At 41.9% G+C, this 12,622-nt stretch overlaps 1 protein-coding gene across 2 annotated transcripts in view; it reads right to left on the bottom strand.

Annotated features, from left to right (window-relative positions):
• Window positions 1-918: 918 nt before the first annotated feature.
• TIAM1 (TIAM Rac1 associated GEF 1) overlaps window positions 919-12,622 on the bottom strand; it is a gene marked incomplete at both ends in the record, with an annotated part of 78,955 nt that continues 67,251 nt past the window's right edge. For both annotated transcript variants that reach the window (XM_079548589.1, XM_079548588.1), the window contains 9 exons: window positions 919-1,391; window positions 3,354-3,526; window positions 4,351-4,438; window positions 5,206-5,308; window positions 6,263-6,321; window positions 7,418-7,526; window positions 9,305-9,423; window positions 9,548-9,727; window positions 11,906-12,014. In XM_079548589.1, the coding sequence (XP_079404715.1) occupies window positions 919-1,391; window positions 3,354-3,526; window positions 4,351-4,438; window positions 5,206-5,308; window positions 6,263-6,321; window positions 7,418-7,526; window positions 9,305-9,423; window positions 9,548-9,727; window positions 11,906-12,014 (1,413 nt within the window). The remainder of the gene's footprint in view (window positions 1,392-3,353; window positions 3,527-4,350; window positions 4,439-5,205; window positions 5,309-6,262; window positions 6,322-7,417; window positions 7,527-9,304; window positions 9,424-9,547; window positions 9,728-11,905; window positions 12,015-12,622) is intronic.

Raw genomic sequence — 12,622 nt, 5'->3', positions numbered from 1 at the left:
GTTTGCTCCGCTATAATTCAGTAATGTCATTTTATTCTTTTTATTATCTAACTAAACTCCAGCCTCAAACATATACAATAATCCTTTTCTTGAAGAAAGTTATATCTAAATAAGAGTTTCCAGTTCATATTTGAATATAAAACCCACCATTCCTAACCCTCTGCAAAAATCTAGCCTTGTATCCTAGACATGGAGCTAAGCTAACACTGTAAAATTCTTATCCCTTTGTGCCCCTGCATCTCAGGTAAAATACAAAAAAATATGTCTTCAAGTGTTAAATTTGGATCTCTTAAGAGAGTTTGGCATCTTTACAACATTATGCAAAACTAGAGCTTCCAACATTGACATTAAATTAGACCAGCCACAGACCAAGAGGACTTAACACAACATAAATCCCAAACCTTTCCTCACACATTCCTAAAATACATGTATATTCTCTTACATTTAAAGAGGGAAAAGTAATAAGAATACTGCAACTGTACATGTTAAAAAGGCAGTTTCCTCATTCAGGAGATGAACCTACGGTTGACATTTTACGGCTATAAAACCCTTTGTTCGTTGTGCTATTGTATAAGCTAGTTTGCTGTACGTAGGTTAAGACATCCAGAGTAATTTGTTTTCCAGTGATTATATTTTCCCCATACTTAATTTCAGCCCCTGATTATGTTAGAATAAATAAAATAGTGTGAAAGCCCTTGGTAACGTAAGACAGGACCTTAAGGTTATTCCGTTCCAAGATTTTGAGCGTTTTACAGTTGCCTAAAGTGTGGCCGCATGGCTTCAGACCAATTCAGCTGCCATAATGGTGTGTGCAAGTGTGCAATCTATGGGGACTGGTTCTCGGCGGTGCACCGAGAGCGGGAGGGAGAGCGGGCAGGATGGGGAGACCTACGCATCTGGGCAGGGAAGGGGACCGGTTTAGAGCTCCGTGTTCAGTTTCCTGCTCGGGACAAAGTCTTCACGCCTGACCCAGATGACCTCCTCGCCGTGGCCCTCCACGTCACCGTTGATGCCGCTCAAGGCCGCCTGCTTCTTCAGCTGGGTCATCCTGGAGGCGTGCGTGTCCATGGCCGGGCGCGAGCGGTCTCCGCGGCACGTGATGGAGGCTGCCTGCAGCCGCTCCCGAAGGTCTCGTTCGGCCACGGCACCCCTCATGGCCTCACAGTACTCATCGTCATCGCTGAGGATGTCCGTTTCCTTGATGTCCTCCTGCTCCTCATACTGAGCAAGGTCAAACTGTTCCTCTACCCAGCGGTCAGTGTCCCCACCGTGCGTGGGCTGCTGGGGCTCTTTTTCGGGGCTGCTTGTGAAGACGGCATCTGAGTCAATGGTAAACCTGTTTCGGGCCAGCCGCCTCCTCCTCCTCCCAAGAGACTTGCTTGGGGCTGACACTGTGCACACACAAAGATAAAACCCCAGAGGCTTTTTACACACGGTACAATTCTCTCTAGAAAGTTAGTCTTCCAAGGGCCCTTTATGTAACACCGCTAGGCACAAACCAGGCAGACTCCCAATAATGACCTAGGCATTCCGCATCCTCCCTGTGGGCTTCACTCAGCTCCTCGGCACAAGTCTCTCTCCAGCTGAAAAAGGGTTTTCTGCTACTCAGATCCATGGCTGGGATAATGGCCCACAATTACTGTTCCTCCTAAGTGGTAGGCAGCCAGCCAGCACAAAGTGCATCTGTTCAGCTCAGCTTCTTGCAAGAAGCACCCTGCCATCAGTACACAGCAAAACCCAGCTAGCCTTACACCTCAATACAGGAAATTGCTTTGTCTCGGGTTAGAGCAACATTACAGGTTTCCAAACAGCTACCTCAGTACTGAAGGTGCTGGAATTGTTGCTTTACCTATGTCATGTTTTCTATCCAAGCTGTGCTAGCCTTTTCTCCACTTTCTCCCTGCTAGGGAAAGGGGGGGGGTGGGGGGGGGGGAAACCAACCCTTTCAGAAGTTCCTTACTCAGCATCAGCTGGTCTATTAGCTTTTGCAAAAGGCCCAATTAGCAAATTCACATCTTGGTAGGAACATCATCCTAAGAGGCCTGTGAGACAAAAAAGCAGGGGATGAATCCTGCAGCTGGAGGACTTGCAGCATCCCAGTACTTTACGTGCATACACTCAGTTCCGCTGCAAGCAGGTGAACTGTGAGGTTACAGTTTGTCCTTCTTCACTCAACAGCATCTTAGCGCTTGCAGAACATATTCATTAAACTCTAGCAGCCTGGGGAGCATGGGCTACATTTTAATATCCCTGAGCCTCAAAACATGCACAAAGGATAACAGCTAAGCTGTTGCAGATTTTAACTATAGTGAAAGATCTGGACTTCGAAAGATTTTCATCTCAGCAGAATTCATCATGCAAATGCACTGACAAGCCAAAATAAAATAAGGCCTGGCATCTACACATCAGCCCCACAGGCTGACTGAAGGAGCACTGTTAAGACCATTGCAATCTGGCCTTCTCTCAAATCTTCTTGCTTATGATTTTAAGCGTCTGCGAAGCAGATGGCTAACATCACTTCAAGTGAGAAGCCATGCTGCTAAAATTGCTATTGGTCTGGCCTGCCCATTACAGAAGAGGAACAGAAAACCGGATTGTCTACACTGCTGGATCTAATGAGCAGAAAAAAAAAAAAAGAAAAAAAAAAAAACCAGACCAGAACAAAACACGCAGCGGTGCTGTGTATTTTTCAGTTGGAAGCAAGTGTTTCATCCCTCCATCATCTAGTGTTCTGAAAATGAAAACCTGTTTTTCCCTGGGATTTTCTCACTGGTTTTGCCTGAAGTCAACTGAAAAGGAAAATCCACGGTTTAGGACAGAACATTACAATAAGAATATCAAGTGGATGCCTCTCAAAATACAAGAAGTAGAAGCATGTGCCTTTAGCCATAAGGCTGAAAAGGCTAAAATGGAGGGCATAACAAGCTGTCTCTTCAAACCACGCAGATCTTTCTTGTGCATTTTACTTTAAAAGTGCTTGGGTTAGCTCAAAAATTCTGTACATGCTTCTGTTTAAAAAAATATGCAGTGGGCTTCTGCTTTCTTCAGTTGAGACCCATTTCTAGATTAAAGTGCACAGCCAATTGGTATCAACAGGAATTCCTTTTCTCCCTTCCATGCCAGGAGGATTGCTCTGAAGCTGAGCCTCAAGTGCAAAGCAAGGTAAGTAGAGGCAATTTAAGGCTCTGGAAGAGGTGAAGCATGGAAAAAACAGCAGGGTTTTTTTGTTTGTTTGTTTGTTTTTCCATACACAAGAGAGAATGCAAATGGCAATGCGCAAGTATCAGACACCACCACATCCTACAACGGTGCTGGGGTTACTGGGATCTTGAAAGTCTGTAGCCCTACAGTACCTGCCCTGTTCATGGCTGGCCTTGCACCTTTTAGAGCACACAATCTTTTTCCACCAAAAGGAACATATTGCTGGGATGAGGGCAAACTTTCGGTTTTGAGAAGCTGCCTTCTGTGCTTATCCCGCAGAATCGAATGCACTGCCTTCAGAAAGTCCTTCCTGTGTTCTGGTGAACTGAAAAAGAGGAGAGAATACAAGAGGCAGAGTTACCTCTTGCAAACTGCCAAAAGCTCACTGTAAATGAGATAATTAATGACCAGTACTGTAACTTAAAACCGCACACTGACTGGCATACATTTACTCCCAGGAAGACTCAATTTAAAATAGCATTTTCAAGGCAAAGCCAAATCTATAGTTATTGCAACAGATACCAAAGAAAACAAACATGCTGTTTATTAACGAATCCTGTTGCCATGCACTGCTTTTTCTCCAAAACCAACCACTTTGCTTTGTCTGATAAACATCAAGCTGACCTGTGGTGACTAATTAAATCTCAATTTGTAGCCTGTAATCACACACCAAGAAGTCTTGCAGATCTGTACTGCCTAATAGTGGGACCTGGCTTGATATCACCTCTGTTGGATCCTGGCAAGTTTGCAAGTTCTCATTTGAAGTCTAAAACACAGCAGGGCAACCACCACAAAAAAGACAGACAAAATTCATCTAAGGAAAGACTAATGCCCTAAGGACAATAGCTGGAAGTTGTTGGCACCAGTTGTTGGTACCAGCTGAACAAGACATGTTAGCAGCTATCTGGCACAAAGATCCAGAAGTTTAATTGGATGTAAATTTGTGAAAGGAAAAGTGTAAAAAGGACATTCCTGTGAGTGAGGTTGATCAAATATATGCCTTTATCTTAGGTAGAGTTTCATAAAGGTTCTAACATGCTCTCCCTAATTTTCCCCCCAGGCAGCTCCCAGACTGTCTTAGATGAATGATACAGGCAAACTGGGATCCACGGATGCAGCTGCCATTGGAAGATTTGGAAATACACTTACCTACAGCAAAGGTGAAACGTTCTTTCTGGCCTGCCTTCAGACTCAGATTTAACGTGGACAATCTCACATACAGAATTGGTCTCTGCATCTAAAGCAAAAGCAAACAGCACTTCATAAAACAGGCTCTCATGCTTAACCTTAGCTAGAATATTTATTCTGTAACCCTGAAAAATTGTTAAAGGTTGTGTGGGATAACAAATCATGTGTTGAAAATAATATTAATTCATGGATGAAAAGCAGTAGTGGGCAAGTGGCTAATGAAACACCACATAAATTGGCCAAAATCTAGTAAAGCTTCATATGCACTCACTCAGTACTATAAGAGTAACAGAAAAAAAAAGGCTTTTCAGGTACTCCATATATTCCAGTATTGCCATATCTTACAGGTGTAACTTCTGCAGACAGCTAAGTTACATGTTCCTTCCACTTTTGCTTATGTACCGGGAGAATATATTAAAAAAAATCTCAGTCTTAAATAATGACCTTCACTGCCATTTGTCATCTGTCACAACAAACAGAATTCACTAGCTCTGTTGTTTCATAGCTGCAAGATCTCCTTCAAGTCTCTAGAAGAGGAACAAAATGAGCCAGAGCCAGGAGCAACTTTGTTCAGGTTTTCTAAAACCTTGACTGCCTTCAGAAAAAGAAAAAAAAAACTGACAAAGTGAAAATACAGAATTGGAGCTTTTGCCCCTTTGTTTCTCTCCAGGGTTGTTACTGCTGTTGATTGTGGATTCCATTTTCAGGTCCCCAGAGCTGCACACACATGCACTAAGGACAAACATTGGTTAGTCAATGAATGTTCCCAAAACAAAGGTTGAAAGGATTACCAAATTTTTGCAGCTAGAACATTACCTGCACTTGCCAATGCTCGAACCTGCAGTGCTTCCAAAGGTATCATGTGACGAAAGCGGAATGGATCCCAGTCTTCATAAATTGAAGCTCTATGTGATCCTCCCTGGGAGAATTTCAAAACACCATTAAGAAATTGGGATATTCAGATCTCAATGACAGTTGTCATTGCTATGCACTGAAAATGCCCAGCTAAAGACTTGTTGCAGTTCTTTTTTCTCTACATCATCTCAGTAACTAGCAACATTGAAGTGCCTATCTATGAAAATCTTGTTAAGTTCTGGACCAAAGCAACCATTAGACCAATGAACTCTTGTCAATTCCTTCAAGAATCGTTTAAGACTAATCCTACACTCACACTTCCCATTGCACATACGCTCATGAATGTGCACTGATCTTGCTTTAGTCACTCCAAAGTCATTCTGTGTCCAGTCAACTTAAAAGATTAGCATTTCAAATCACACTTTTGGTTTATGCTGTATATGGGAATCAAAGTGTTTCTTATAATATTATAAAATATATTCCCTGTTGCATTAAGTCACGTGTTCACTGTGAACCATAGCTTTAAATTCTGACTCCAGAAGGATCTGGTGATTCATAGTGCTGGCACACCTTATTTGCCAAGAGCAGCTACCACTTCCTCAGTGGCATTTAAAACTAACAGCCAGGACTGAAGCAAAGGCATTGTGTTTCACTAAGAAAGTTGACAGCTCTCACATTTGATTTGTATACACTGACTGAAGAGCCAAACACAAGAGACTCACTCAAGGTGGTACCTTGTTCCATGAAAGTCCACTCCACAGCGTGGAGTGGATGTGGTAAGCAACATGAAGAGCCCAGCAGACAGTAAAGGATAAATTAAACAAACATTTGCAAAACACTGGCTTCAGGCTGAATAGGAAGCCACTCAGAATTCCTCAAATCCTTGTTTGCATGGTTGTAAGCAAAGATCAGATATGCAAAAGCAATCACAGGCAGCACAGCTTTATGGAAAGCAAATCTGGATTAGTGAACTACTACAAATGTACACAGCGGCACAGAAATGGTCCACACAACTTACAAGTTTCTTCTTCTGTTTGGAACCATCCTTGTACACAAGGACCACAGCAGTTTTGAACACTGGAGAAGAAAGTTAAAAAAACAAAAGCCATGTAGTAAATAAGGTTGGGAAAAGGTTTCCTACATGCCCAAGCACACAGACATTTCAGCTCTTCAGACAGCCCTTAACTGAGTCAAGGAGGCATGAGTCATCCTAGCAAAAAGCCCAAGCTCAACAGCTTTTAGCACACCATTACTACATGGACACTTAATTTTGGACATTTTATTCCATCAGTTTAAAGCTGTTGGGAGTACTTAAAGTCGCTGCACATTCCCAGCAGCTTTCACGAGGCTACTCAGCTTCAAGGTTTCCCAGCTTACAGCAATGCAGTCAATTTTTATATGCTCTTCAGAGCAAAGATGAAAGATTCTCCATTCATAAGCTGTTTGGTAAAAAAAAAATAAAATAAAATCAAAACCAGTGGCTTTCTAACCTGCATAGCTTTCTGAAAACAGCAACATAAAAACCTATCGCTTATGAAGAAGTCTAGGAACAAACAAAGCCTAACAAGTAATGCTGAGCTTGACTTAACATTGAAAGTAACAAGTAGATGATTTGCCAATATAACTTTGCAATGTATCATGCTTCAGTGCAGTGGAAAGACCTTGAAATCTATGCCAACAGCATCAATTCCTCATCTGGCCACCCAAGAAACAGTACTTGGGAGAAAGACAGACTACTCTGAAGCAACTCTCTGGGAGTTCTGGCTTAGCTTTAAGTACTCTCTGAAGTTTAGATGCTCAAAACATTTTTGGCAGGAGGCATGAAGAAGAAAGGCAAAGCCTCATCAAGCCTTAGCCCTATCCAACAGGATGTGAAGCAGTTAGCATATATCAGACTACCAAAATATATCTCTTCAGATGCAAATATCTTTCTGCATAGTTCTCAACATATAGCCTGGAATATGGGTTTAAAAATCTCTTGCACTATTACAGCAATCACCTCCAATTTTTTTTTTACCAAATTTAGATGAACACAGAACAAAATTTGACCAGTACAGTTTTAAGATCCAGCCAGTGTTACAGAAGACAATGCTCAATTACCTTCAACAAATATCTGGTAAGGAACATGATACAGTTTCTCACACATCTGAAATAAAACTACTAGGATACAAACCAAATGCTGCCAGCTCAGGTTCCTTCTTCCATTTCCCTAGTGAAGCAGGAGGATTAAGCCATATCACTGTGTTATGCAAGAGCAAATCCCCCATGGAAAGGTCTGCAACCTGTCAATCACAAACACATGCACAAAGAAACAGTGTATTTCAGTCCAAAGTTTTCTTTCTTGAATTTCAGTTCAAGAAAACTTTCCTGGACTTAATTCTAAAACAAACAAACAAAATACAAGTACATTTTTGGAATAGGTTATTTAACCAGATGACAGCAAGTGCGTGCAAACAGACAGATGGCAGTAGATGTGTGTAAATCTTTAATTGGAGGGCATATATAAGAAATCAGACTCAGCCTGGCTCTCAAAATTTTACAGGCAGCCAGGACTGGCAAAAATGAGAAAAACATAAACACTTTCCCTTGTGTTTTTGTCTGCTCCTTTGCCATCCTTCCTCTTACCAGCCTTGTGATATTTCGTTTGAACATTTAGGCATGCTCCCTCACACACTCACACTCATGCAGTTTGGGGTAAAGTTCAAAGATAGCACCAGATTAAGCAATTGCAGCAACTTTCCCCCCAGATTTGCCATGGCTTGTGATTTCCCCCAAAGGTTCACTTTGAAAATCATACTGATGGAAATGGACTAATAATGGAGTTCTTAATGACTGCTGGGATACGCATACTAATGCCACTGCAGCAACCAGATCTTTTTCTTTGACTTCTCCCAAAGCGATAACTCAAGGGCAACCTCCAGTCTAGGGGCTATCCTTTTGCAAAAGGCAAACTTCACCCAGAGAAGGATATCACAGGTAACATGAGTGAAACAACCTGAGCTCTCCCTGACAACAAGAGCAACACTAAGATACGTTTGCTGTCTCTTCTCCCAAATTAACACCAAGCCACAGCTGTTTTGTCAACAGAAGTCCTGACCCATTCTCCCAACTCCTCTTTGCCAGGATCACCACATCTTTGCCAAGGGCATCTGGTCTTCTCTGCTCTCTCCCACTACTTGCTTCTCCACACTGCTGGTATGTAAGTTGCTCACTTAAAACTTTCCCAGGACCGTTCAATCCCACACCACCTGTATCCTGTATTTTCACAGCAGCTCTTAAGCTTGATCTTCATCTCAGTGGTTGGCAAAACCTTACTACCGTTACTTCGTATGGTCATGTCTCTCTTGCATTCATCCATACCAAACTCACACTAGCCCTTCAGCACTCAGCTTCAGCATGCCTCCACCTTCTCCTCAAGTCTCTCCTCACCTTGCCCATTACTTCACACTACTCTCCTTGATGGCACTGTTGGACTGCAGGCCTACATTCTACTCAGTAAACGAGCGATCCAAGTCTCAGTTTGAAACTTCAACACATCTTCCACAGCCTACTGCACCCAAGACTGAGCACATTCAACCTTCAGGTGTTTCAGTAAGCACTCTGCAAGATCTGGACTGAAGTCCGGGACTCTCATATATCAAGTCCACTAGCACACTTTCTGAATCAGAAATAGTAGTTTCTCGCACACTGGAACTCATTTTGATCTCTGTGAAGTGATTGAAGAGATAAATGTAAGCTTGCCTCAGGACATCCATCTACTCAGACTGGTGGGATGACATTGTGTTGAGAGAGAAGAGCCAAGATATGGACATTAAAAAGTTGAACTGGGTTTCTGAACCAAACACAACCTTCAAAGTGAATGAATGCACTCTTTACATTGGTTCTACTCACTGAGCTGTATACAGAGAAACAGTTTTTTAATTGGATTGGGATTTACCTCTTTGCACAGGAACTACTTCAATGACACAGAAGGAACGGTAGCTATTTGGTAAAATTTAACATTCACGCCACAGGCACCAAAAGAACAGCCTATTTATTTTCTTTACATATTGTTTATTACCTCTTTTTTCTCTCCTGTTTGTTCTGCTATGAGTTGGTCAAACACTGCCCCATATTCTTCATGGATTTTCTGCATTTCATTAATATGGCTGGCAACTTTGTTCATTGTTTTTATGGCCACTACAGAAGAGAGAGAAAATGGGAAGGAGATGAAAAATATTTTTAAATCTTTGAAAGGAAGGGCAGGAGAAGGGCTCCAGACCAGAAGTTAAAAAGAGAAGAGGAATGTAGGTTAACTCCATACCATCAAGGTGATAATGTTCTTCACTGTCTACATCAGTCAGAGCAAAGAGCTCCTTCAGCAGGAGAGGGTATTTCAGTATCCTCTGGATGGGTTTGATGAGGTAAGACTCCAGTGTGGAAGAGTGCTGCCGTCTGGGATTCTGAGCATCCAGAAATGCCTTGAAAGCAGTGTCTGTCTTGGCTAAAAGATTAAAATGAAGCAATTGCATAAATCAAAAATCGTAACAGCTGTCCCAGCAAAGTGACTTTTTGAGCATTGAATTCATTTATCTGTAGACATTTTGCAAGGAACTGCAGGTTTATCAGATGATCAGTGTTATTGGGATTATGCATTTCAGGTTTTGTGCTATTGTCACTTTGCCACAGATAAGCTATTTATGAGTTAATATGAAGTAATACCCACTGTACCAAGACTGGGTACACTGTACCCGGTGTGATTTCACTATACACCTCATTTCTGGCCCTGCCGCTATTTGAGAGCAGCATAACCCCTTTTAATCAATTGTTTCCTTTACAAACAGGCTCAAATCAGAAATCTGTAAGAAATCACAGCAATCATCTGGTCTGACAGTCAAGCCCACAGTATTGGCAAGTATGGTTATTTTCTCACATCATTATACCTCAAGTTGCATAAATAGACAATAAAATACAATAATAAATAAATAAAAAACCAATATGGAGGCAGGAAGCAGTAAATTTATATACCACATTTTGAGAGTGCAAGCAGACTGGGTACCTGATTGCTATCATCTTTTCTACCTTACTGCTACCAAATGTATAGAAATAGAAATACCATTTAACTGTTCCTTCTTTTACTAGAGCATAAAAACAGAGAGCAAAGCACAGATAAAGTTTTTTTAGATAAGAATAGATAAAGAAATTTTTAGACATACAAGTTATTCAGTGCAGAAATAATCCCCACAAATGCTTTTATGAGAGCTGCGATCCCTGCTAATGTTGGGTGTTTGGTTGGTTGACTGTAGTTTGGTTTTATTTTTTCCTTCCTCCCTCAGACAGTCACCTGATTTCAATAAACAACTTCAGTTTCAAATCCAGAAGCCATGTGCACCTCAGCTGAGGACACTACTTCACACTTGAAATACACTCCTGGGCTTTTTAAGAGATTTACCTCTGGAATCAAATTTGAAGTTCTGTCTGTGTCATAATTCAAACACAACCATTTTTCATTCATAAATATAGTCAGTAATGAAAAAACAACAAAACAAAACAACCAGAACTATGTACTGTTTGCTCTTAGCATTAAGGTCAAGCAGATTGCAAAAGAAAGCAAGAATGTGACCAGCAACAAATCATTTATTCATGTATTCCACTGAGCTGCCAACTATTCTTTGCAGCATGGCAAATGAGAGTTTACAAGAAGAAATGAAAAAAGAAACCTGCAAACAGAAACAAATCAAACAAACAGTCCACATAAGCTTTGTATTGACAGACATCCAGATGTTCTTTAAAAAAAAAAGAACATCCCATTTAATGGCATTGCTCCCACAACTGGAGCCATCTATTTATTTAACATCTCAGCCAGAAATTAATTGCATGAAGCGCTGCTAACTCTAAGAGATTAACACTTTCATGGAACAAAAACATCCCTCCAAGTCAAGGAGGCCCATGATCAACTGTATGCCAGAACACAGTTCATTTATCTCCACTTCAGGAAGCCAAACTCTGGTAGGAATTTATACATGGAAACCTCTCAGGCAAATGGGATCAAAAACAAGAGGAGGAAGAGAGGGTAGAGAAAGCACAGCTAAGTTTAAATATTTAGACAGCTTCCATAAAACAGTCTCACAGGCTGATCTTTTCCTAGCAGCTGTCAGCATTCAACCACATTTGCTGGAGCTTTAATGGAATTGTCATGAGCATGGATTCACTGCACACACTCTAAAAGGAACCAGAGGTCATCACCAGTTCCGGTTCCAAAGTGCACAGTGATCCATTAGTGCAAGCCACATTGCCCAGTGATGGGAGACTTTTTACTCCCTGTACGACTGAGGGGGAATTTGATGTGTTGGAGAAGTGGAGGAAAAACCACATGTGAGGTTAACTGCCTCTTGTAATGAGCTACTTGGGTATGATTATATCAGTGGTGGTCCACAAACATCTAGGGCAGAGAGTTCTCTGTAAGCCTGTCAAGCCAGACAGGCTGACTCCCCTATCACTGTAAGAACTCACAGAGAGCAACCATACACACATGTCCCCAACTCTCCATCATAAATCTTTGAGTGGTCTGGTGTGCAGTAGCCACATTTCATCCCCCACACAGACATCTGTGACAGCCCAGACCAGTGCATCATTGGCACATCTCTCTCTCTGGTCTGTCTGTCCAACACACAGCTCCTACCTTTCACCAGTACTTTTGGGACTTTCGTGTGGCTGGCACAGAAGGCACTGTACAGCTTGAAACGGTCGGCGTAGTAAAGGAAGGATCCACCCAAGGAAAACAGCACTTTCTAGGATTAAAAAAGAAAAGCATGTGAAGACCAGTTAGTTATTTTCCCTCCTGGAAAGCCACCTAAAGTCAAGCTAGCAAGAAGATAGGGGACTTTCACAGAGAATTGTGTGAAAGCACTGCTGTTCTAAACACTGCCTTAAGTATCAATTGTGGTTCCCAACTGAGAGCCTTCATCAGCAGAGAAAGGTCAGAGCAACAATACAGAGATGTCTTGCAAGATTGATGGGAGGAGTGAAAATGGGGTTTTCCTCCCTGACCCTACAATGGGGTAGAAGCACAGAGGAAGTGGGAGTAGAAGCACGCAGGAGTGGGATGGAGGGTTTTCATTTAGCTGTCAGATGACAGATACTGCATTTTTCACAGAGTTTTCACACCATGTAACAGAAAATAGGACCAGCCTTGGTGCCGGAATCCAGCCTGGATACAGGCTACATGGTTAACATCATTAGCTGTGTTCCCAGTCAGGCTGATCTGCAGACACCACTGACTAAAGAGGAACTAGCTTCACAGCTCCAGAGATATATTTAAATGCCTGAGCTTAAGATGTTCTTGTGGCCAGACACCATAGGAGGGACTGGGTGTGTCCAAATTCACAATGGACCAGTC

The sequence above is a fragment of the Tetrao urogallus genome (assembly GCF_951394365.1).
Source record: "Tetrao urogallus genome assembly, chromosome: 1".
NCBI classification, from domain to species: domain Eukaryota; kingdom Metazoa; phylum Chordata; class Aves; order Galliformes; family Phasianidae; genus Tetrao; species Tetrao urogallus.
This window is presented reverse-complemented; position numbering and strand designations above follow the sequence as displayed.